The 26,246-nt window shown below is 34.3% G+C and overlaps 2 protein-coding genes and 1 long non-coding RNA gene across 23 annotated transcripts in view; 2 read left to right on the top strand and 1 right to left on the bottom strand.

Annotated features, from left to right (window-relative positions):
• Window positions 1-14,891, top strand: part of SLF1 (SMC5-SMC6 complex localization factor 1) — an 82,572-nt gene extending 67,681 nt beyond the window's left edge. For all 3 annotated transcript variants that reach the window (XM_042989966.1, XM_007078910.3, XM_042989973.1), the window contains 6 exons: window positions 4,851-4,996; window positions 6,043-6,206; window positions 7,018-7,151; window positions 9,060-9,152; window positions 9,542-9,724; window positions 12,355-14,891. In XM_042989966.1, the coding sequence (XP_042845900.1) occupies window positions 4,851-4,996; window positions 6,043-6,206; window positions 7,018-7,151; window positions 9,060-9,152; window positions 9,542-9,724; window positions 12,355-12,836 (1,202 nt within the window). In that variant the 3' untranslated portion in view covers window positions 12,837-14,891. The remainder of the gene's footprint in view (window positions 1-4,850; window positions 4,997-6,042; window positions 6,207-7,017; window positions 7,152-9,059; window positions 9,153-9,541; window positions 9,725-12,354) is intronic.
• A 4,005-nt stretch (window positions 14,892-18,896) lies between these two features.
• On the top strand, window positions 18,897-26,232 carry LOC122239668. 2 transcript variants are annotated; one of them, XR_006219009.1, is made up of 5 exons: window positions 18,897-20,144; window positions 20,659-20,836; window positions 21,562-21,618; window positions 25,594-25,665; window positions 25,949-26,232. It is a non-coding gene; the product is annotated as an uncharacterized LOC122239668 (long non-coding RNA). The 2 variants fall into 2 exon arrangements; XR_006219008.1 differs by having other exon boundaries at window positions 18,897-20,836.
• The window catches only part of MCTP1 (multiple C2 and transmembrane domain containing 1), a 535,596-nt gene continuing 532,587 nt past the window's right edge, over window positions 23,238-26,246 (bottom strand). For all 18 annotated transcript variants that reach the window (XM_042990098.1, XM_042990113.1, XM_042990072.1 and 15 more), the window contains one exon: window positions 23,238-25,261. In XM_042990098.1, coding sequence (XP_042846032.1) covers window positions 25,190-25,261 — 72 coding nt within the window. In that variant the 3' untranslated portion in view covers window positions 23,238-25,189. The remainder of the gene's footprint in view (window positions 25,262-26,246) is intronic.

Raw genomic sequence — 26,246 nt, forward strand, 5'->3', positions numbered from 1 at the left:
CGAGTTTCTGACTAAGAGAAGGTATGAGGTATGGAGATGTGTTTTTGGTAAGAGAGAAACAAGTAATTTTTTCCTAATTGTTTCAGAGTGGGAAGGAGAGAAAATTTTACCTTCAAGGTCAAGTTGGCTAAAGTTAAATGAATTTATTATAAGGGTTTTACAAAATAACCTTTGAGGTCAACAATGTACTTACATTTAAGTACAACTGAAAGTATTCTTTCATCTGCTAAAAGGGCAGAGTTTTCTTGGACCATCCGATTTTCTTTCAATAATGTGAAAGGTTTTTATTCACCTTTTAAATAATCTGCCTAGGAAACAACAATTCTGTGTATTATCAAAATAATTTCCTCTGTTGTCTTAACAAGTTTTTGATTACTTAAGAAAACAGAGTGTTCTCTATTGCCAAGGTGTTTTTGTTTTTTTGTTTTTTTTCTGGCTACTTGAATTTCTATATTTGAGTGCAAAATCTTTGTCACTTTGGTTAAGTTATCTCACAGTGGCTTATGATACTGTTTGACCAAGCGTTCTAAAATCTTTTTTTTTTTAATGTTTATTTTTGAGAGACAAAGAGAGACAGAGCACAAACAGGGGAGGAGCAGAGAAAGAGGGAGACACAGAATCCGAAGCAGGCTCCAGGCTCTGAGCTGTCAGCACAGGGCCCAATGCAGGGCTTGAACTCAGAGACCGCAGGATCGTGACCTAAGCCAAAGTCAGATGCCCAACCAAAGGAGTCACCCAGGCTGCCCTAAAATCTTTTGATACTCTGACAAACTTCTCAAAATCGAATTCTAAAGCCATTTGTGACTTCGAAGTAAATTTGCGATTTTGCAAAGGATCCCTGGAGTATTGCAAAAGATATGTTCTTTCTCCTTGTCACTTGTGCATTCCTGAACAAATTAGGTTTATTTGATAAGTCACATGGGAAACACTGTCAAATAAGAAGTAATACTTAAGCCTTCTTTATGTTGTTTTTCTATAGTTGTATGTAAGTGTTCCAAAAATAATATAAAATTCCCAGAAATGTGATATGTGCTGGTATAATGTTGTCACTTGTAATTCTAGTCTTCATTTTTTTTTTTTTTTTACTTTTTTAACATTCATTTATTTTTGAGAGAGAGAGCGCGCGCACGAGCGGGGGAGGGGCAGAGAGAGAGAGAGGTAGACACAAATCTGAAGCAGGCTTCAGGCTCCGAGCTGTCAGCACAGAGCCTTGATGTGGGGCACGAACCCATGACCATGAGATCATGACCTGAGCCAAAGTCAGACACCCAACTGACTGAGCCACCCCGGTGCCCCATTCTAGTCTTTACCTTAAGATGTGTGCCAGAGAGATAACCAAATAACCAGGGCCATTTTTAAGTTTGTTATTTACAAAGAGTTACTGTTCTGCTCTGTTGCATTGTGAATATGTTTCATCCTCAGATTCATGGAAAGAACTCTGACAAATACTGTAGTATATTGTTTCTCATAATTTTAAGATCATACCATTTAATTGGGTAAGGATTTGCAGAACTCTGATGGAGAAACATCATTTCCTAAAACTGCAAACCTAAGATCCTGATCAATAAGCATTAATTTTATGGGACTGAATGGACTAATGAGGATGACTATAATTTTTATAACTTTTTGTTTGAAACATTACTGTTTTTTAATGTTATGTTTTTCCACTTTTAAGGAAACTTTATAACAAACTGGTAAAGTATACCTTTGTAAGCAAAGACAAAACCTTAACCTTTTCTCCCTACCTGATCTCTCTGGAACTCAGAAACTTCTTAGTATTCTTATTTTCATGGCAGTACAGTTATTTGCATAAGTTCAGTAAGAATCGGTTCTCCTTGTAACAAGACACAATTGGATACATTGGTTATGTTGCCAAAGTTTTGGCTGGAATGTCATATTTGAGAATGTGCATAGAATCGCATTATGACCAGACAGCTTTAAGGAACTAAAGCGGACTTCATGGAGCCATTAAATCCCTTTGGAAAAACAGCCTGGTACCTTGCTTTCAGGATTCCCAGCAGCCTTACCAGGTAAACAAGGTCACTTCCTAGCAGGCTCAGAAACCTTGGGATATTTTGGAGACCTCAAGAAAAGAGGAAGTTATCCACGTCTATAGGTATAGCAGGCAAAGTCTTATAGCAGGAACTTTGCTTGGCTTCCTAGCCTCAAGAGTCTTTTGAAAGTTCAATCAGAGTCATGCCTGGCTGGCTCAGTCAAAGGAACATGAACTCTTGATCTTGGGGTCATGAGTTCAAGCCTCATATTGGGTGTTAAGACGACTAAAAAAAAGAAAAGAAAATTAACTTTTTAAAAATCATAAAAAATAAAAGGTCAATCTGAGATTCCTTATGAAAAGTTCCAGCAGATTTAAAAGAGCCTGTATGGTCAATATCTATTCTTGCTGCACTTAGGTAAATAATCAGCCACGTTTACTAGACTTCATTTGCAAATGAATTTGTCTCATTGTGGTTATATTTGATAAAATGAGGGTGACTGTAGAAAGAAAAATTGTTTCCATAATACACTTTTATGGATATCAGATCCTGTTTCTGTTAATTGCCTTTGAGGTCCTGTTTTATACCTGTAAACTGGACTAGATGCTGAATTCTTCTAGTTCCCTCCAGTATTTGGCTATAAATCTCCAAACTGGCATTTCTAAGTTTTTTTTCCCCACCTTTCTGACTTGGAATTGTTGAGAACTGAAATATCCCTTTTCCTGAAGCTGTGCAAGCAAAAGCTGGATAGCTTGATAGAAACTTTATAGAAATTACCACAGCAGCTCCTGCATGGATGGTCTTCATACCTAATGCTGTGTGGCCACTCAGAAAACTCACCAGAGACATTCACACTGCAAACGAGCTCCTGCATGGATGGTCTTCATACCTAATGCTGTGTGGCCACTCAGAAAACTCACCAGAGACACACACTGCATGATTGCCACTGCCTGCACTTGTTCAGTCTGAAGGTGTTTTGAGCCAGACATCTAGAAATCTTGACTGGCTGCCTTCACAACTTAGAGATTTAGATTATAGTCTGTCCCAGCTATTAACTTTTGCTTCCATAAAAATAACCTTAGTAAATTCCAGATTGTACAATGTAGGCCTAACTTTGGGAGCACACCTGTATTACTACCTCCTGAAATGAGACACAACTCTTTTCATTGAACTGACCAGTTCTCAGGGCTAAGAGACTGGTTCAGTGAGATGGAGCAATCTATCAACTCAGCTTCTAGAATGCTAAACTTCTTCGGAAGTTTCAAAGGCTGGACTGAAGGGGAGAAAAAAATGCCACCCGAGAATGTGTCACTTTGGCAGGTGGATTATTTTGCACTAAAGATAATCAAGTATCAAAAGACTCGAGGGGCGCCTAGGTGTCTCAGTTTGTTAATTATCTGGCTCTTGATTTCAGCTCAGGTCATGATCTTGCATTCATGGGTTCGAGCCCTGCATAGGACTTCACATGGACAGTATGGAACCTGTTTGAGGTTCTCTCTCTTCCCCCCTCTTTCTGCCCCTCCCACACGTGTGCTCTCTCTCTCAAAATGGATAGAGGGTTTGGTCCTGAAAGAGAAATATCAGCAGAGGTAACTATAAAGAGTACAAGCTAGGTGTGGTGAGCTAGGGCAAGTTTAGCAAAGCCTATTTGTTCAGATTCCTCTCTGTGTCCCACTGTCTCTGTATAGCATGTCAAATATTTGTTTACCAAACATTTGCTTTTCCCATCTTCTGTAAATTGTCTTCCTTCCCTGTGACCCCACCTCCATTCTCCTTAACTAGGATGGCATGTAAACCTTAATTACCTTTGAACCTCTCATGTATATGAGGCTCCCATATGAAAGGAATTAAATTTGTTTTCCCTATGTTAATCTTTCTTATGTCAATTTAATTAATAGACCCACCAAAAGAACTTAGAAGGGTAAAGAAAAAAAGTTTTCTCCCCTACAGGAGTGAATCTGCCATATTGTATAATATCACAACTTTTTTGTCCTGTTTTAATTTTAGCTCTTTTAGCATCTTGTTGATTGGTCTTGTTTATTCTTTATATTCCATTCTGTTACTTATACAGAAAGTATCAATGGAGAATTCATAATATCGAATAGATTATTTTATGTGGCAAATAGTCCTTTATTACTTTCAGTTCTTGTGTATATTTATGCATTTCCATGTTATTGGAAAACTTGAGGTTTTTGGAAGAAAAGATTTGAGGCTCTTGGTGTTTCATTTTGGTTTTGTCATTTAAAATTATAGCCCCCTCCCCCTACTTCCTATATAGTAGATGGGTACAGACTTCTAAGGATGTCCTCATACATTCTCTTGTCTTACATTTTCCTTTCCTTTACATTTACTCCTCCTCTGCAGTTATAGGATTCATGGATGTTGTCAGGGGAAAGGGCCTAATTTCTTTCTTCCTGTCATCTCAAATTAAATAATATATGTGTCCATTAAAAAACCAAGTACTGGTTCGCCAAAGACAACCCTATTGTGTGAAGATATCTTTACATTAGTTGGAAAATATAGTGATAAAATCCTATACCTATCTATTCATATATCATCTCTCTGTTCATGTGTGTGTGTATCTAATTTCAAAACTTTTATTTAAAATAATAAAAATTAATGATTGTTTCAAATGTGAGAACATGCACCATAAAAAAAATAAAATTTCTAATTTCTTGAAAGACAAGTATCATCTTAGGAGTATCGTCTGTTTTTTGTGCTTTAAAATCATATGGATGAATCTTACTGGTGTAGGAGTCATCATTTCAATGAATGACACCCATGCAGAAATACTCTGTAGAAAGAAGTTTTATAGGGTGTAGCAGTAACTATTTTTATTTCTCTTGCTTTGTACAGACTTTTCTTCACAGGAATTAGAGATTTTCATTTGTTCCTTTTCCTCCTCCTGGCTTCAAATGTTTGTTGCAGAGGCAGTCTTTAAAAAGTTGTGTTCACAGAGTTCCATCAGCATTTCTTCTGAGCCACTCTCTCTCCAAAAAATGGTAAGCACCAGTCTGTTCTAGTTCTTCTAATTGCCAAAAGGTGACTTCATAAATTCAACTTTAAAATGTTTTTGTTATTTCTAATAATTGGGCAGAGCTTATTAACTCTAAATCTTACAAATTTATATAAATCTATATAACCTTTCAATTCTGTGTAAGAGTGGGCATTTTCTACCTTGAAAATGAAGTGATTAGTGAATAGAAATTTTAATTACGTATTTGAGAGTAATTAAGGATTGATAACAGAAAAATAATACAAAAATCTTTGTTTCCTTGCCATAGCACATAAAATAATAATTTCGGAAAGATGTAGATCCAAAAAAATTTTATGTAATATTTAATGATACTTAAAAAGCAAAATGTGTCATTGATGCCACAAGCTATTCCTCTTTATCATATATATATATATGTGTGTGTGTGTGTGTGTGTGTGTATATACACACACACACACACACACACACACACACACACATACATAAGCTGCGTTTGATTCAAGGTTTTCCAGTTTTATCTTGTCTGTCTTTAAGATCTACTGTATTCGGTTTCTTCAACAAATGAGAAACATGCTTGTTTATTGATCAAATTGGGCAAATACTGTTTTGCAGCAATCCTTGTCTTCAATGACTTTTGCTCTTCTTATTCTACTTATTCCAGACTTGTTTCATGTCGAAGGAAGGCATTACCAAAGTGGAAATGACAAAATACTGGTTGTACATAAACCATAAATATTTAAAATATGCACATGAACTATAACAAGTTGAACATTAGGCTAATCAGAAGAACTTTGCTAAATGAGCATCAAAAGTGAATTTGAAAAAATAGTTACTTTCAAGAAGATGTTTTTCTTTTTACGTATGTCATATTAATGACATGGAACTAGCGGCTTTCTTAATATCTTGGCATGTTCAAATGAGAAACGGTAGCAACCAGTGATTAAAACAAGAAAATATAAATAATCTAATGGTGAAATGAATCAGATAATTTCTTTTTAATGCTTTTCCAGGTCTTTGTAGTTGAGAAAGCATTATAATATTATTTTGCAACAGGTATATTCCTATTTGCCAGCTTTGGGGAAGGCTGGTGTGCATGGGGCTGGAAAGATACAGATATCAAAGAAAATGGGACAGCGGCCTTGCCTTGAATCTCAGAGAGCCTTGTTAATGCTGAATGGTGCGAAACAGAAACAAGTGGAAGGGCTGCCAGAATTACCGTAAGTGATGGTCATGTATCAACCTTTTTTTTTTTTTTTTTTTTTAAAGTACAGCCCTTTTTTGGACACATTAGTCTTAAACTTAATACTTACCTGTGATGTTGTCTGAATTATACTGAGTAGCACAAAACTCAGTTTGAGATGTATAAATAAATACATATGATCAACATTATTACTTTCTTTAATGCAGGGTATATGTTTTATATTAAGAGCAAGTGCTTCCCAAAAGAAATAAAACTGTTTTTCAAATTCTTTTACACCATTTTTGCCTGTGATTTAAATTACTATTTGTATATATAATATGATAAAGATAGGATTTCAGAATCTATAGTCATGTAGGATACTCTGAATTGTTAACAGTAGCTTTCCCCAAGTGAGATACCTCTTCTAAAAGTTTACTGTATAAAATTCAGAAAACCTTAAAATGTTTTTAGAAAGAATAGGATCAGAATATGAAAATAAGAATGGGGAACAAGGGCCTGCATTTGGATCTTAGCGCTTGGCTTTTTTTCTCTCTGCCAAATGTAGTTCACTTGGTCTCCTCCTCTACGTGACAGTCCACATTCATAAATTTTTCAGTGGGCAGTTGGGGGTACCACGTTATTAAAATAAGAATTAATGCATGAAAACTTATTTCTGTACATGTGAAATAAATATTGAAAAAAATAAGCAGTAAAAACGTGAATGAATAAGGGTGGGGGGGTTAAATGAACAGGGGGCTGGATTTTTGAAAGTACTCAGTATGTAATGTACACTGCCATACCTTGGTGAAAAACCAGCTTTCATTTTTTTTTTTTTTCTTTATTTTCAGAGAGCTGAACCTTGCTAAATGTTCCTCATCATTAAAAAGATTGAAAAAGAAGTCAGAAGGAGAATTATCATGTTCCAAGGAGAATTGCCCCTCTTTAGTTACAAAGATGAATTTTCACAAAACTAATCTAAAAGGTATTCCAAGTATCTAATTTATGCTAGGAACTTCTCATGGTTGTAGTCAGTATTTGCAAGTTTTACACACTGGCCCTGATGAATACTTGAACTTGACTAGGTCCAGAAAATACCTTCTTAGCATATTATTTTTTTGAACTGTCATTTATGCAAAGAAAGTGATTGTTTAATACTCAGTATAATAGAATATTCCTCCCTTTCTTTTTTCCCCCTGCCTCTCCAGATATTAACTCATATTGAGCTCATTCCAAATTTGCCCGCCTTACTTTTCTATTCCACCTCAACCTGTGCAGCTTGGGATTAGACTCTTTTGATTTGAAAGTATAATTCAGTCTTCATCTCTCTCAGTCCTAGACATTTTGTGAACAAAGAATGGGGAGTAGTCTATGTTACATAGCTGTGTTAAGCATATGGACTCTTTTCTCCCAGGCATTGAGCCCAGACTATGAAATGTGTTTGGCTTTTGGTTCTGACTATACTGGAACCTAAGTACCTAAAGGATGGAGTTACAAGAATAGTGCTGTAATAATTCACTTCGGCACCTCTTTCACTTAGTGACCTCTTAACTAAAATATAAGACTCTTCCAAGAGTCTGTACCTGGCCAAAGAAAATTGCGCAGTCTCTTGATACAGAGCTGTATTGTGCTTTTAATACACAAATTTTCATTAGGACACCAATGTGAACAGTAACAGTGAAGCTCTTTTAATCCTTCAACATGAATAAAAGTTCATAATTGCATTTCATGTATTTAAAATAGCTGCCCATTTAGCTCAAAATGTGAAAAATGTATTAAAGGAGAACTCCAATATTAACTGCACAGTGTCCTTTTTCTTTGTTTATTGTGTCAGAAAGTAAAATGAATATGAATGACTTTAAGCTGAACAGCAGAGGGAACTGGGAGGGAGGAAGAGAACTGAGAAATAATAGAGAAAAAAAACTTCAAAAGCTTTTCAGTGCATGTAAAAGAGATGTTTTGGTAGAAGTTACAGAGTTAATCTATAAAATTGAATACTAAAAATATGCTATTTAGTATCATATCAAGAAAGAGTTTGATCATTTCATTTGTTTTCTAGGCAGTCGCTTATTATAAGTTTTTTTAATTCAAGTTACATCAAATTATCACTACGTCTTACTAGTCTTGGTTACAACAGAGATGGATATGGACACTTTTAGCCAGCAGGCATTAATTGCATCCCTCCTAGAAAAAACTTTACCATTTCATTTGTCACTCTGTTTCAGCTTTAAATGGTACTAGGATTTTTTCTTTCGTGTGTGTGTGTGTGTGTGTGTGTGTGTGTGTGTGTGTGTGTGTGTGTTTATATTAAGATTCCCCCATTTCTCCTTCTCTGTGCTGCTGTAGCCAAGCCAGACAGCCTATTGAGAAGCAGCAAACCATCTGTTAATGGATTTGAAGTTCTGAATTATACTTGAGTGTGTAGAGGCACTCGTGCTTAGCCAGAAACATTCATTTGAATTAAGCTATAAATGCTGTATAAAAAAGAGCCATACATTTAACGTAGGTTCATGAATAAATTTAAGAGAGGGCAATTGCACTCTAAACTTTTATTGCTGCAAAACCCAGTATTTTTGGTGTTCTCTGATCATTTGGAGCTTTTATAGCGGGATTGAAGCTTTAAACCTTGAACTAGGGGGAGACAATGCCTGTATTAAACCTTTTGCAGTAGAATTTCATTGCTGAATTGCTGATAGAACAGAAGCTCTATGGATTGGTGGGTATCCCTCCCCCTTCTTTTTCTTAATGCGAGAAATGTTTAAACCAGTCAAAAGGAAAACTCAATAAATAATTTTCTGGCATGTGGCCAGATCTCCTAGTTCATGCCCTTTGATTATTTTCTTTAGTTTATATCTTGTCTTCTCTGGAATAATCTATTAATTTTTTATGGCAGGAGAAACAGCCCTCCATAGAGCTTGCATAAATAACCAAGTGGAGAAATTGATTCTTCTTCTCTCTTTGCCAGGAATAGACATCAATGTTAAAGGTAAGTTTTCCATTTTTGTGGTCTGATCCAGTGTCTTAATATTTGTGGTATTAAATGGTTTTATGTCAACATTAAGAAAAATCATTTAAGTTTCTTTACCTAACATATCTTTAAAATATTACCAGTTACAAAACCAAGAAATTAGTGATTAATAGTGCAGAAACATTTTTTGTCCATATTTTGATAAGATCTCAAAATCCATATTTTAAAACTGTTTTATTTTCTTACAGTTAGAAATATGACTATGTGTTAGACATTTTTATCAAAGCATGCTATTTCTATATGAAGCATCTAGAAAGTCACACTGATAAAGGAAGCAGAATATCAGTACTTCACTACCAAAAGTCCTACTTTTGCTGTTCTAAAACTTGCCTTGATTTCTAATTTAGACAATGCTGGCTGGACGCCTTTGCATGAAGCCTGTAACTATGGCAACACAGTGTGTGTCCAGGAAATTTTGCAACGTTGTCCAGAGGTAGATCTGCTCACTCAAGTGGACGGGGTGACTCCTTTGCATGATGCACTGTCAAACGGACATGTAGAAATTGGCAAGCTGCTACTACAGCATGGGGGTGAGTGCATTTATGCTAAACGGGTTTTTATAAATTATCCAGTTTTTTGATGAATCCCTTAAAGGTAGACAGCATTTTATGTTTAAGATCTGTAAGGAAAGATGCCTTTATTTCATATTAGTGAAAAAGATAAAAAATCTCCTAGAACATAAGCACCTTTTATTTAATAGGGGTGCATTTTCATAATCCATACATATTTATTTATTTTTATTAATTATAAAGCCTATTCGGTTTGTATATGAGGGTGTATTTTCAATTGAATGTGTTGATTTTAAATATTAATCCTTTTACTTAAATTGTGTAATGTCTTTGTGAACCAGCCATTTCTGAAAGCTTATTAATAAAAAAATGTAAATGTTCCATTGTGATTACTTGGATTTTTCATTCTTGTTTCATTTCTTGTATGTAGCTGCTAACGTGATTAATCTTTTTTTTAATCTTTTTTTTAATGAGTCATTTCTTTACAGACTATAAAAAAAGATAACCTAGAATATCTTTTCTTCATTCATATTTTGCAGTCACTTAAGTTACAGTAGGAAGCTTTTTTTCAAATGATGTAACTGTTGTGCAGGGGTTTTGTGATGGAGATAACTTGAGCTTAATACTCATCTGCTTTTTCTAATTTTTGATTTCTGCATTTCAGATAGCACCTCCAACCCCCTCTTAAGTGAAGTTCTTCTTATATCTGAACTGAATAGTATACACTGTAGGTTAAATTTCACAGATAACTGATTTGTGTTTTACAAGAGAAACAAAGGAAAAGTGATGACTAGCTTGTAATGCAGAAATAAAAATTTGTGTTAAATTTCCTGTGACTTTTATTTGTGCTAACTTTAAAATTATTTTCTCTTATAATTAAAGCTGTTTCATTTTGCATGAAAGTAAAAAGCATGTTTTCTTTAGGTGTCTTTCACCCCCTTCCCTCCCCCCCCACCCCCCCCCAATATATACCCATAAGTGAATGGTTGTATAGCTTGGTAGCTTAAGCAATTTGGTTATTTATAGTCTTCTCCTGCCCCCTAAAGGCCTTAGTGTGTCTGTTTTAGTGACACCATTTCATAATCAATATGTGTTTCAGTTCTTCCACTTTTTTTTACTATTACATGTTTACTAAACTATAATGTTCTGTCTCCTAAGTGCTTTATTTTTCTACTCAATCACGTATGTGACATTCGAAGCCAGTATTTGGCCTTGCTTCAAATGATCTAAGCGATGGTAGAGCCATTATTGTATTAAGTCCAGCTCTTTGGAAGAGAATGGGATTATACTGACCAAAGTGAATTTTTCCATGGCTCTTGGTGAAGAATAGTAAATGTATGAGTTTATTGTCATAAGAGCGGAAATCTACTTGTAGGTGAATTTACTACAGCCCTTTGACAGTCACACTTGCACTTACCTTTCCCGTAGTCATATTCTGACTTTGGATCTGTCAGATGGTTTAACACCATCATTATAGTAACTACATTAACTCTTCATTATGAGTTACCCAGTGTTGAGAGAAGTAATTTCAAGAGTTTACTTACATCTCTAAAGCCTTTGTTTACTTTTGGCATCTTGGGTCTATAATTTTCTTGTATTTTTTTTTTTTAAGAGGGAATCATTTGGTGTAGTTTTTTGAAATAAAACATAATGACGAGACCTACCTAATTTTGATATAGAATTCTCTTTTTTCCATGAAATCAATCACATATTCTCATTTGCTGATCTTTTATATTAAATACATTTTATATCTAGACCACTACATGTGTTTCATCAGTTTCATCATTAGGAATTTTGGCAGCTTTAATCTATTCTCTGACAACATATTCTTCTGTTGTATGTAGGATCTTCTGATCATGTCTTCTAGTACTAAAACCTTTCTATCCCTTATAACATTTTTATGGCAGAACGCATAAATAATTATAGGACTTGACAGAGGGGGGGTACAGAGTACTCAGTGCTATGTAACCAAATACGGAGTCATTTTTCTTTTGCCCTTCCCATATTATCCTTTACTACCCAGGGGATAAACTCTTGAGTGTTTGCTAAGTAGATATAGATAGGTTTAGCTAGGACCGAAAGATGAAATCTGATTTTGACCCAGAGAAGTTAACATTTAGTTTTTTGTGAATCAGTTTTTGTACTAAAAATTGAACATAAGCAGGAATAAGTGAAAAGTGTGATCTGTGGCTATGCAAGGTTTTGTAGTCTTTAATGCAGTCACCTATTAGCCACGGAAGGGGACAATACTTTTTTTTCTTGGTAAAATTACGATACCTTTAAGACTCTTACACAAAATTGAAGATGAATGTATTTTGTTAATATCTTCTGGGAACACTGAAATTTTTAGGTGAAGATGACAATTGATGAAGTTTTACATGCTTCTTTTAAATTTGTAGTTAAATCTATTGTTTATTGAACTAAGGCTTCTGTTTTTAGGCAAACCTAATTAGGCATTGCCGGAAAGTCTGAGTTTTTTTAATGTACCTTTATTAGGCATTCAGTTCATATAGCCAGTTAATTTTGTCAACATGAATTAGGACAAATTTGGATTGTAAACAGAGACCTGGATGCTTTGAAAAAATAGAGAAAACAACTGTTAAGCTGCCAAAATAAAAATGTTTTAACATTGTATGTTTTCTTTTTCCCAGGCCCGGTGCTTTTACAGCAGAGGAACTCTAAGGGGGAATTGCCCTTGGATTATGTGCTATCATCTCAAATCAAGGAGGAACTATTTGCCATTACAAAAATAGAAGATACAGTGGAGAACTTTCATGCACAAACAGAGAAACATTTTTACCACCAGCAACTTGAATTTGGTTCATTTTTACTTAGTAGGATGTTGCTAAATTTTTGTTCAATTTTTGATTTATCTTCGGAGTTCCTTTTAGCTTTCAAAGGGTTAACTCATCTAAATGAGCTGCTTGTAGCTTGTAAGAATTATAAGGAAGCCACCAGTGCTCACACCGACTGGTTATTGGATCTTTATGCTAGAAATATAAAGACATTGCAGACGCTCCCAAATATTCTTAAGGAACTGCCTGAGAATGTAAAAGTGTGCCCCGGAGTGCACACTGAGGCCTTATTGGTGACACTGGAAATGATGTGTCGTTCAGTCACAGAGTTTTCGTGATGATGCCAAAAACAATGAGTCCACTTTCCAAACGCAGTTAGCTTGCTTTGTCATTTCTCATGGATGTCATAGCTTATTAACAAATAATAATTTTATTTATTTATTGACAGAATTTGCAGCTTTGCTGAATTTCAAAAGCACTTAATGAGCTGCTGCAAAACTCTAAATGTAAGCCCCTGACTTTTTCCATGTTGTAGAATTTGACTCAGAAGTAAAAAGAGTTTCATTTGGTGTATGCTGTTTTCATTAATCTTTATTATTTCTTATTCTGAAAATATTTATTTATATTGTACATGTAAAACATTTTAATTTAAATATTTTTTCAAATCAAAATGTAACATCCTCTGTTCGAGGGATTTGAGGTTTAGAATCATGACAAGGATATTCATGCATATGTGTACCTATAAGCATGTAGCTACCTGTTTTCTTCTCTGTAGGCTGTTGAGCTAAAATTACTCAGTTTAGTTTTGTTGTAAAATAAACGTTTCTAAAATTTACAATAATAATACTCTCTTGGTTTTTAAATGCAGTGAATGTGCCAAGTTTGACAGTTTAATCCCTTGATCTACCTTATTTTAGCAGTTCATGTACAGTTTATTTCTACTCCATGTAATCACTATTCTGTAAGTGAAAACATATTGCTACGTACAAAGTTTTACCAAATATCAAGATTATAAGTGGTAACTAAGTAATAGATTTGAGATTATCTAAAATCTTAATGTGTAGTATGAATTTATGTTTCAATTTGCAGTTTTTTTTCTAACAGCAATTTATGGTAAGACTGAAAGAAAGGGTGTGGATAATAACCACTTTTGCAATTGGAGTTGCTTTACTTGTGGGAATAAGTTACACTGTGGTACAGCTGAAAAAGAAACGTTAAAACTTCCATTTAGCTTTTTTTTTGTAACTAAAGTGATGATCTCACAGCAATTAATCTACTAAAGAAGCAAACTTTAGTTTTATCTCGGAAATCTTTTAATAAGATACAAATTCTGAGTGTTTTATTACTGGGTTTATAATCTAAACTGAAAACTGCTACATTTCAGCTGCTATATCAGCTCTGAATAAAAATCAAGGTTTTTTTTTTCTATATTTTTAAATCAGTAATTTTTTACACATACTGTAAGAAATATTAGTTGTTTCTAGTTAGCCTTCAGATGTGAAATAAAAGCCTCATTAATATTTACTTAATCTGCCAGAGTATCAGAGAAAACATGACGCAGCAGAGACTGAGGAACATTAAAATACTCAGAAAGATCTAGTAAAATGTTTCCCAACATGCTGAATAAGGACATTTTTATTCCAGAGAATAGCCACTTTACTTCAGTTGTGAAGGCATTCTGGAATAATTGCTTGGTCAACTAATATAAACTTAAATACATAGTTTTGAGATCTAACAGGCATAGTTACAAATCCCTATTTAATATCTTATTAGCTAAATTATAAGGCAAGTTCCTTTCTGAGCTTTTGTTTTTTTACCTATCAAATGGAAATAACACCAGGTATTATCTCTGTCTTGATAGAATTGTTAGCCTATCACCTTATATGGCTCTTAATAAATGTTGCTTCTTGTCTAACTCTTACCTTCTCTTTTTAGCTACCATGAGTCACTTAAGATAGTAATTGCTTAAATAGGTGATAATTCTAAGTTAATAAAATAATCAGTGCTATGAGTTAGGGTTTTGCACGGCTAAGAAAAAGTAGTTTTCTAAATTAAATGATCTTAAGAAATATCATTTAGTTGCAATGAGAAGTAATTTTTCATAACCGTCTATCTGCCCACTTTTGCAAGTCATGATAATGTGAAATATTAAACACTAAACTGCTATTGAGGTCTCTGCCTTTAATCAGGTATCGTTGTAGTTTTGCACTGACTCAGAAGTACAACTTGGCAAACAGATTACTATGTTCTTTGTCCTAGTTAACAATATCAATATATGTATATGAATTTGGACAAATGTATGTGAATTTAAGCCTTCAATGAGAAACTTGATTTCTAATATTCCTTATGTTTTATTTTAGAAAACAATAATTGCTTCAGATTGATCTTAGAGGTAGATGAAATAGAAATATTAATAAATAAAATTCATAGTCTTTTCGAGTCCTGGCTTTTAGTTGTAAATGTTTCAGAGTTCCAACAGCTGAAGGCAAGGCTGAGTTATGCTATTCTTTCTCATACATTGCTAGATTTAATATCGTAGTTCACTAGATTTGTTTTTAAAAAATCCTATCAAGGCCCTCATTACAAGTGTAAATAAATCCTGGAATAAGATTTCTGAGCTGTTAAGATGCACCCTTCCCCATATGTAATCCCTACAAATATTTGGAATATAAAAGGTTTTAGAATGTTTACTGGTAGCTTCTTAGGAAGGGTCTCTTTGAAGTTAACATTTTCTAGCTTGTTAGTTATTAATTTCCCTATGCAGAATAAAGTGGTCCACGTTTATACATTTTCTGTCATTTCCTTAACTCCAAGATGACCAGAAAAGCATTTATCCTTATATAAATCAAATGTGAAATTAATCAGTGTTTTTGTCTCTTGAACACCTACTATATTCCAGGTGGTGTGCTTAACAGGGCTGACTACAATAAAAGGAAAAAAGCTTACAGTCTAGGAAGGTAAACTAGATTGAAATATTGTTACTTTTATTGTCTTCTATATAGGCTGTTGAAAAGCTTTTCAGTTTGTGTGTTTCTAAACTGTGTAGTATATTAGATCTGAAACTTTAATCCTTTGATCATTAGGATTTTAGCAATTCTGTTTTAGAGTGAGTATAATGTGGGGGGTGTGCTTTTGCAATCTTAGGGAATTAATACGCATTCCAGGTAAACACAAATGCATTAATGCTAGGATACTTTATATAAACACCAGGAAATGTTTGCCATTGCTGTCTATGCTATTACAGAAAGTTAAATGAATACCTTCTCATGAAAACCCTATTGCTGGAATGTGCAATCCATATGCCTTTACACACCTTTCCAGTTAAGTTATGAACTTGATGAGAGCCTGTCACTGTTGCTCCTGAAGCAGTAAGAAAGGGTCATCTTTGAGTGACATGAGGCTCTCTTTCCCTCAGGCATTTATCACGCAGCTTCCACGCCAATCTCACCTCCTGCTGACGTGGAGCTTGCAAAATTCTGAATGATAATTGTTTTTATAACAAATGTGGATTGAGTTAGAAAGGTTGGGGGATGGCATTATTGGAATTAGGCTGTGCCTGGTGTTGTCAAAGTGTAGACATCAGTTCCATGGAAACATTGAATACTTAACTCTTTCTTATAAATCAAATCATGTTATCAAAAAATTAACCTTTTGGGTTGAAATGAATTGTGGTGGGAGGATATTCTCTGGCAATTATTTGCTCTGATTCAGAATTAGAAATTATTAGACTAAATTAATTGGAAAAGGTTGTGGGATTGTTTCTGCTTGGTTCCAAAGCATGCATTTTCCAACTATTGCAAATTTTACTAAAAGAAGACCTTTTTCAGATGAAACAAACAAAAGATTTTTACCATCATGGATCACTAGATTTTTTAAAAAGTTTCTCGTTTTCAGTAAGTGCTAGTCTTTGAATCATGCTTTCCAGTTCATGAAAGCCTCAAGCAACAAACGCCCATAAACATCTTTGTTTCTTGAGACCCATGAATTTATGTGAATTGTTAAGAAGGGGGGGAAGACATACTAAATTAATTGAGAATAGAGGCTTCTTAATGTTTCCCAATCACAAATCCAAATGATTAGCTTTTTATCACAGAGGAGTCTGCTGTTTGGGAGTACTTTTGTGTTATAAGCAAAATTATAATCTGATATATAGATATTTTCCAATATTTTGTATGTTTGAATTAATTACTATAGGCCTTTTTTTTTAAGTGTAAGTGTATAGTTTTTGTTATAAATTCACTTACACTCTGTGTTTAAAAAAAAAAACAAAAACATAACTCATAGGACTAGATATACGTGATTTTTTTTATAATGTTGTCTTTGTACTGTTGAATATATATTTTTTTTCTTGTTTAAAACAGAAATAGAGTGAACATATCTGGGTTTTTAAACTGCTTTCCTGAAATAAGATCCAGTAGTATTAAATTGGCAAGGTAACCAGTAATCAGTTATTATAAAACCAGTACTCCTAATAAGTATATGATATAATTTATAGATCTATGTAGTGTCTGTGTGTGTGTGTGTGTGTATATATATGTGTGTGTGTGTGTGTGTGTGTGTGTGTGTAGCTTATAACATGTAACATTGCTCTTAGTATAGACCAAAAAATAAAAGTTGCTTATTCAAGCATTTACAATTAGCTGTCTCCAATTACAACTGACACAAACATTTTCTCCAATTTTTTATCATGGTCTCCAAATCTTGTTAGGATATGAAACCCAGATTTGGTAAATACAATCTCCTTTCTTTCAAAAGCATCTGAATTGGAGCAAATGAACATTTATGCATAATGGGTGTTAAACATTAATAGAGAATGGCTAACTGCTTTGGAACATAGGATTTAGTTCTACTGAAGAATGTGTGTTTTTTTTGTTTTTTTTTTGTTGTTGTTGTTGTTGTTGTTGTTGTTTTAATGTAGTTAGGAATTCCAGCAGGTAAATTGCACTGAACAGAAAATCTGGAATCCAGCTTTGAATTTACACCTATTATACTATCATTTATCTTAATAGTAGATGAACTGAAATTTCCAATGATTCTCCATTTTTTTCTGTCCTCAAAATGAAATAGTCCGGTTGAAAAAATCATTAATCTTCAAGTGGTGACAGATAAAAAGGACTTAGTTTGTTGTCAGTACTTCTCAACTTAAAGGTTAGGTCAGCAATGGCTTATGTCATGACACTGATAAATTTTTCTAATGACCAGAATAGTTTGATTTATAATAGTTTTTTGTTTTTGTTTTAAGGAATATGTATCTTTGCTATCTGACTCCATCCTAAAGATGCATTTCTCTATTTTGCGTTCTTTCTTTTTTTACAACATAGAGGTGAGATGACAGAGCAATAAGTAATACTCAGTAAAATTAAAATAAGCATTTTAAGAGCTTTTCATGAATTTTTAAAAGCATAATTGTAAAGATGAAAACTGGGCAAAGGGCTAAGGGAAAATGGTCAGGAGTCTTTGTGGTTTAAAGGACTCAAGAGGGTAAAGATTTCTGTTGACTGAGAAGTTAATGAAAGTATAAAATCAGACAAAAAGCATATAGGCAGATTTCCTAATCTCAGGAATAAACTAACCTATCTTTGAAATTTTTGAATAATGTTCATTAACCAAAGGGTCAAGATAATTGTTTTGTTTGAGGGTCTTTTACTCCATTAAAAATAAAGGAGGATCAAAATCCCTGGTTTACTGGTATTATCAGAAATAGGCTATCTTGACTAGCAATATTCAGGCCTTTCCTCAAGGTTAGGCCAATCTAGTTTCTTTCCCCATGACTTCAGTTCCTTTACTCTTCCTTGCACAATACTTGTAAGTTCATAGTCATGTTATTGGAGGAAATGGGCTTAAGGAGAGGTTGAAAGCCATTTACAAAAAAAATGGTTAGACTGGTTTTCTCTCAATGCCATTTTTCTTGACTAATTATAGTTCTTTTTTAAAAATAGGATGTAATTAAAAATTAAATGTAATTAAAAATTAAGTAAAATTACGTAGGGGAATATATTATAAGCAAATATGTTGCTAATAGTGGTTGTATTTGTGATAGAATTTCGAATATTTTCTTCACTTCTCCAAGTTTCTTTGTAACATGATTCATATTTATAATGCCAGTAACTCATTTATTTTTTAAAGTAATGCTCCTAACGTAAGAATCAAGTCTTGAAATTTTTCTAAAGCTCTTAATCAAAATGGCATCTACTGGATTTTTAAAATATAAAGTATATCTGTGATGCCTGGGGGCTCAATTGGTTGAGCATCCCACTCTTGATTTTGGCTCAGGTCACGATCTCACGGTTCACGAGATCAAGCCCCACATGGGGCTCTGTGCTGTCAGCATGGAGCCTGCTTGGGATTTTCTCTCTCCTTCTCCCTACCCCTTCCCTGCTTGTACACACACCTAAAAATAAATAAACATAAAAAAAATAAAATATAAAGTACGTTTCTAAAACACGCCATTTTTCTTCAGTGAAGGATATAATTAAATACAGTACCATCTAATGTAGATCTCAAAAAAATATATGTGGACTGTATGCCTCACCCCACCTTTGATTGTGAATCATTTTACTCATCATTTTACTCATCATTTTACTGATAAATGCTGCTTCAGTCTTCTAAGCCTCTTCCAAGTAGCGTTTAGGGTGGGGCCATTAGGAAGATTCTTAAATTGTTAAAGATTAAACTTCTTCATGTAGAAACCTTGTGGAGTCATGATAACATAGCTTCACTATGAGCCTTTTCTGATTTTAGAAGTATTCATGGAACCTGAAGAATTACTTTTCTGATTGTTTTTTTTTTTTTTTGTTATTGTTTTTTTCAGATTCAACACCAAAAACAGGGAGAAACTAAGACTGAATCAAGGCTGTAGCTTAAATGCATTTGAAGGGAGTTTACTACTGTGTTACTGGGCATTTTTTTTCTTGTATCATCCCAGACTTGGAAAAAACTCACTTTTTACTATAGATTTTATTCTATACAACATTAATGCAGATACAAGCAGCCAGTGTCTACTGAGAGAATTCTTACCCTCTTCTCCAGAGCATATTATTTTGCACCTCTTCTGTGAAGGCTAGGAGAATGATTGCTTGTAAGGTACTATTTTAATAGTACAATTCAAAATAGAATATTTTAACAATTTATATGAATTCTGTGGATACCTGTAATGTAACCATAATGCAGTGGTGAATATTCCAGTATTTGTTTTTGGAGGGAGATTTCTCACCTGCTTGTCCGGTTTGTCACAGTCACGGGAAGTCATGCGTTATCAAGTACTTCTGTGTTCTCCATATTAGCTTCTAGTGCCACGAGAGGGGTGTGTACCTGCTGCCCCACCCCACAAGAGTTAGTGTGCCTGACTCTTGGCTATCATGTGCCAGATGTTTTGTGCTAACCCCCCAAAAAGGTTTTCTCTGTTAAATCTGAAAATGCATTTTTTTTTTTTATCCTACAGGGAAATTTTTAAAGTAGTGTTCAGTAACTTCAAATGAATAAAATGGACCGTCACATTGATCTATTTTAAAACTACTTTTTCAAACATATGAAGTATTTGACTTTTCCCAGTGGGTTCCCATGTACTTCAAAGACCCTGCTGTAGTTTGCTAGTTCTCTGTGTTAATAGAATCTTCCATGTAAGAGTTCCAGATCAAAGGCAAGGAGTAAGTATACCATTGTGTAAGACTGGGTCAGAACTTGGGTCAGTTACCTATCGTGTTACACAACAGAGTCAACAAAAGCACAAACATTATCCCTCTCTGTATAATAGAAAATAGACACATAATCTTTATCAATTTTTTCTGAGAGTTTATAAGTTCTTGACACCAATAAGTTGTTTTCTGTGATTTCAGTATTACAGGTTACACAGATTTTGTCTTGTAACAAAATTTTGCTGTACAAAGGAGGAATGTTTTGTGCAAATGATGTAGAGTTTAGTTGTAAGGTTTCCAGTTCTCTGAATGGCTTTATTAAAAGATCTCTGAACTTGGGACACACATGGGTATTTCCCCTCTCTCAGCCCTCTTCTGTAGTCCAGCTGCCTCAGTAATTACTCTTGACTGTTGTCTCAGGTGGGTCTCCTGTAATCAAGAGACACTTAAGCATGGTTGGGGCCAGGTGTGCACCTTTCTCTATGCTGTGAGCCTTCCCCTAAACTTGTTACCATTTGAATTTTAGCAAAATAAAATGTCTCAAGTTGACTCATGCCTTTGTGAAGCTTGTCTTTGATAATAAGTGGAACTGAGTCTATATTATCATCTTGGCACAACAGCAGCAACCGGCCAGCTCTTGGAATCTCTCGTGCTTTCCTCCTAAGAAAATAAGAGGTGGTTTGCAGGTTCCTTCATTGACTCAGGTTGGTCACTCCTTTTCTCTCTTGAAGGAACACTGAAGAATCTCCAGCAGGGAAGAATTATGTTGCATTTTTACTTTTGCTACAAACTGAGAAAACTTTGGCACAGCTCCTTACCTATTTCTGTTCTCCTTAATACAAATAAAACATTCATCTTAATATACTAATGCTGTTAATTGACTAGAGCAGAAGAGCAGTGCCATTAGATACTTTTTTAAAAACGGAGTTTCACGATTGTTCAGTAACATTTGGAGACACAACCATCATATAGATAAAAAACCGTCTACAGAAATACTGCTTGTGCATTTGAAGGACCACTTCTATGCTATTAATTTAAAATGCAAAGAAAGAAGATCTTGATAAATTGAAATCATTTGAGACCACTTCCATATTTGATTATTGCACTTTTTCGATTCCAAGCACAAATCCCCTTGGAAATGGGGGTATATAATCATTAACTTCCAGCAAACCGTTCACAGTGGTGTTAGTTTCTGCAGCAAGTGACCACTTTGGACATTTAATGTTTGGTTGTTTTTTGTTTTTGTTTTTGTTTCTGTTTTTGCATAGTATCCTTATATAACAAGAGATTGTGTTTGGTGTTTAATCTCAAAGATTCAGCTGAAATAACTTTTACAATGTCACTGCCACTGTACAAATGTAGAAACTGAGTCATAAGAGATAGCATTTTCTCTCCAAAAAAAAGAATGGTTTATGTTTTTTTCTTTCAGTGAGTTACATCAGTCATCCTGGGAAAGAGAATTATAATTGAAAAGAATGACACTATTGTAAGTATTCATTACGTTTTTTATGTAGTTTTAATTCATACTTGACTGAGCAATTAGAAAAGTCTGGTTCCAGATACTCTAATCAAACAAATGAATTGGCATCTGTACATATACACATACTCACACATGACATTTAAAGCCCCAGAATTTAAATAAGCATCACTTTAATAATATCTGAAGCTCTTGCAAGAAATAGAATGGTGGCTGTCTTTACTCTCTTACATAAAACTTCTGCATAAGACTAGTTAATACAAAATTAGACCACTTACAGCATTACAGACATTTGGATATTAAAATGGAAAAATAAGTTCCCATGGTCCCTGGGTAAGAGAGTTTACTACTAAATTTTTTTCATTTTTAAATATAGAATAAAATTCTATAAAAGATACTTTCCAGAAACCTGTCAATTAAATTTTGTTCTTACCTACTTTAGCTCCAGATTTGATTTTAATATACTGTCATTGGTTGGATCAATGCTTGTGACAGGGCAAATCATATAATTAGGTACTTAATAAATGTATCACAAAGCAGAGTTGCTTAAAAAAAATCTTTTATTTATTTTTCAATTTTTTAATGTTTATTTTTGAGAGAGAGACAGAGACAGAGCACAAGCCATGGGAGGGGCGAATCTGAAGCAGGCTTCAGGCTCTGAGCTGTCAGTACAGAGCCCAATGTGGGGCTTGAACTCATGAGCTACAAGAGCATGACCTGAGCTCCAGTCAGGCACTTAACTGAGCCACCCAGGTGCCCCCCGCCCCTCGCCAAAAAAAATCTTTTGGGGCGCCTGGCTGGCTCAATTGGTGGAGCATGAGACTCTTTGATCTCAGGATTGTGAGTTTTCAGAGCCCCAGTTTGGGTGTAGGGATTACTTAAAAATAAAATCTTTAAAAAAATTTTTCAACTCAGATTATCCTAGTGTATTCTTTGGTTCAAATGTAATTTGTAATCCCTATAGCATCTGTCAATTTGAGTCCGTGGAACAATACCAAAATGAACAAGTATTACATTCTTTTTATAAATGAAAAAGAAATTTAATATGCTTTTCTTAGGAATTACCACAATTATTGGCAATAATACTTTCCCATGTGAATGACCTTTAGTGAGTTTACTCACTAAAAGATACTGAGGAAGGTATTAATAGTTGACAAGATTACTGTCTTTAGCAGTCTAACACCTATTTGGAGTGACATTTAATCTCTTAAAGATATCTTGAAATATTTACATGGAAAATCTTTAAAAACTAAAGTTAAACAGCTTTCAAAAGGCAAAACTGTACCTATGTGAGAAGGGGAAAGAAATAGTTCAACTTTTATTAGACACAGTTTCTTCTTTTCAGCCTGTGAATGTAGTACTTTTGAAAGCAATGAAGATCCCTCTGAATATCATTTCATGCCTCAAGATAGTTCTTCCTCTTCTATCAACTTCATTCCATGCTCAATCCTTTAAAGGCATTGAGTTTCATACAACAATAGGGTTTTGGCGAAGGTCCTATGTGTCCACACCAAACCAAGTTCCTCTAAGTGAAGTGTCATTTGTAAGAATATGCAAACAATCCTCCAGCATTCCTCTCTCTACCACCACCACAGGAAAAAAAAAAAAAAAAAAAAGAGTACAGATTATACTTAGAAAAGAGTTTTTTTTATTTAATGCAGTGAATGTGTAGTTAACATTACCATTAAACTTAACATCTGAAAGTTGGTAGAATGAAACAAAAATTGGGCATCTGTTAATGGTTACTATGCACTAGGTACATCTGAAGTTGTACTATATCAGGCTTGTAGACATTTGAGTAGACACTGTCAGCACACAACATAAATTTCGCATAAGGTATAATCAAAAGGTATTTTGAACAAATTAGCCCATCCATAAACTTTCTGTAGTATCATCAGCTTCATGGAATATTATGTCTAAGTAACAAACAGTGATGGTGTGCAGATATAAGCATGTCATTATAAACATGGTGAGCTAAATAGAGCATACTGAGGTCAAAGCCTTTCTGTAGAAAGGGAATTTAATTGACATTCTCTTTCAAGCATAGTGTATAAACAGATCAAAATAGTTATATCATAAGAAATAGTATTTAACAACATAGCTTTAAAATAAAAATACTTTAAAAATTAGCTTTGATGAGATTATTTTTTTAAAGAATCTTCCTTTAGAGTGAAATATATATGTATTTCTGACTTTTCTACATTTTTCCATCACCCCCACCTTCACCCTATCCCAGTTATTAATAAAGTAGTGCAAAAACATTTTCTATAGCATTTTCACCCAAACTTAATCCTGTACCCGGTCAGGGAAGTAAAACATTCTCACCAAATTATTTCTCTCTCCAGAGGTATACTCCCTTGATTTATCAGGGAGTTAGGTACAAAAACTACCATAAATCTTGGGAATGCAATTTTTAAGTATAGATTCTATGGTAAGTATTGAAACATTTTTGTAAAGACAAACTCCCCCCCACCCCATAAGCAGTTGTATCTTTTTTTTTTTTTTTTTACAAAATAGGTTTCATGCATTCATATTAACAAGAATAGTTTTTCTATAAATGAATATAATGAAACACTAGCATATCACTTAGCACACTGCATTCTCCTTTACATTAAAATTCACACTAATAACAAAAATTATACTATGCATTAAAGCATTTCAGTAATTTAATGAGAAAGCAGATACTTTGTGAGAACAGTTGAATAGTAAATATTTTTAGATGCACAGAGACACCAAAAGCAATACGGATTTAGTTTGCTAGTATTTGTGACAACTGAACTGGTTTGCTAACCCACTAACTTGATATAAATTAAAGTAGTGATAGTATAAAAATTCAGATAGGCAACCATTTATAAACCTGGCAGTATTTACGTGTAGTCCTGTAGAGATTTTAAGGTTTTAGATGGAATGATAGAAGGTTTGGAAGTTTTCTTTGCAGAGTATGCAGGATTATCTTGACAGAGTGACTCTGCCTTCACTCATTAGCTTAAAATGAGCCGAGTCATATCTTTATGATTTGCACAGGAATGAATGTCAGGATCTGAAGTAGAACTACTATGTTAAATTGAAATGCATCTGTTCTATTATTCAGATTTTGGGATCTCCTTTCTCTTTTGAAATGTATAAAACATAGAAAACTGTAATGGATTACTTAGCAGATAAAAAATAGTCACATTAAAAAAAAAACTTTAAAATCAAATTGACATTTACATTTTATGTAGATTTAATAGAGCACAGCTGAGCATTTAATGTGATATTCTAGTTCTTCCACTTGTAATTAGAGAAGTGTATATCTCCCAGTGTTACCATTCTTATATTTGTTGTTTCAGTGTGTTGTATTATTATCCACAGCCACCAAGGCTTTCACACAGCAACAGCTAAACCTTTATCAAATTGAGTCTGTACAATGGAAGTATATTTTCAAAGACATATGCCTTTGTACACTATTTACAAATTCTCTCGATCATGATAAAAAGACAAAATAAATAAAAAGCAGGAAGAAAGGAAATGCTGCTGAGGCTGAAGGCTTTTTCTTTTATCTTCCCAAACAGATGCTGGTCTCCTCAGTGCTGGGAGCTGACTAGCCAAGATTGTTTTTCTTCCTTTTACATGGGCTATGAGAAGGATCTGGTTTCAGTTCTTGGTATTGCACCTGTTTAAACAGAGTTCAGAGAAAGACTGGTCAGGTGGTCATTTTCTGGCAAAGGAAGGAAAAGCAAAGGAATGAGAGACTGTGTTTGGAGTCAGGGGTGGGAAGAGTGCTCACCCTGGAAGCTGTATGAGATCTGCAGCTGGGATGCAGAAAACAATAGAGTGATACAGCAAGAATCAGAAGGGAAATCCTGCCAGAAATTACATGAGAGCCCTGATGTGAACTTTGGTTAATAGGCTGGGTCTTCACTGTCCGTAACACAAAGCAAAACCATCTTTATCTGTTTTGAAAGACTGGATAACGGTTCTTTGCAATTTGTTTGTTTAATACAGGCTTAATCTCCCTCCAGCCCACTCTCCTGTCTGACACCAAATCAAAAACTCAACTGAAACAAAAGAAAAAAGGTATTGCTGCCAGTAGCTTTAAGATTTCGATTAAAAACATTTTTCATTCATTCTGAAAATAGTTGATGATTAATGGGCATTAGTTAAACTCAAAGAATTTTAAAGGACTGAGATGTGCCCCAGTCTTCAAACACCAGTTTTTCTCCCTGGCCCCACCCCCCCACTAGTCTCCAAAACACGCAGTTTTAAAACTCAATCCCTGCAGATTATGCAAAGAAAGGTTTTTCACATGTCCTTTGGCACTTCTGCTTTCATCATCTATACTCCCATTTCCTCCCTTCAGGTAATGGCGACTTCCTTCACAAACTCCAGCTGAACCTTCCTTGGAGGAAAATTGCCCCTAAGAGCCCTGGTAGGTTTTTGATGTAACTCTCTCTCTCTCCTTTCTCCACTCCCCATTCTTTATAAAATTCTTCTTGGACAACACCCCAAGTGGGCTACTTTCCTGAAAGGCAAAATCTACTACAGGCCTTTTTCACTTTAATTGGTTCTTCTAAAACCTTTGAAATTAAAAGAATTAAAAGTTAAAACCCAAAGCCATACAACATTAAATAGTAGTAATAGTAGTGAAACCTACATAC

This window comes from Panthera tigris, chromosome A1 (assembly GCF_018350195.1).
Source record: "Panthera tigris isolate Pti1 chromosome A1, P.tigris_Pti1_mat1.1, whole genome shotgun sequence".
NCBI lineage: Eukaryota > Metazoa > Chordata > Mammalia > Carnivora > Felidae > Panthera > Panthera tigris.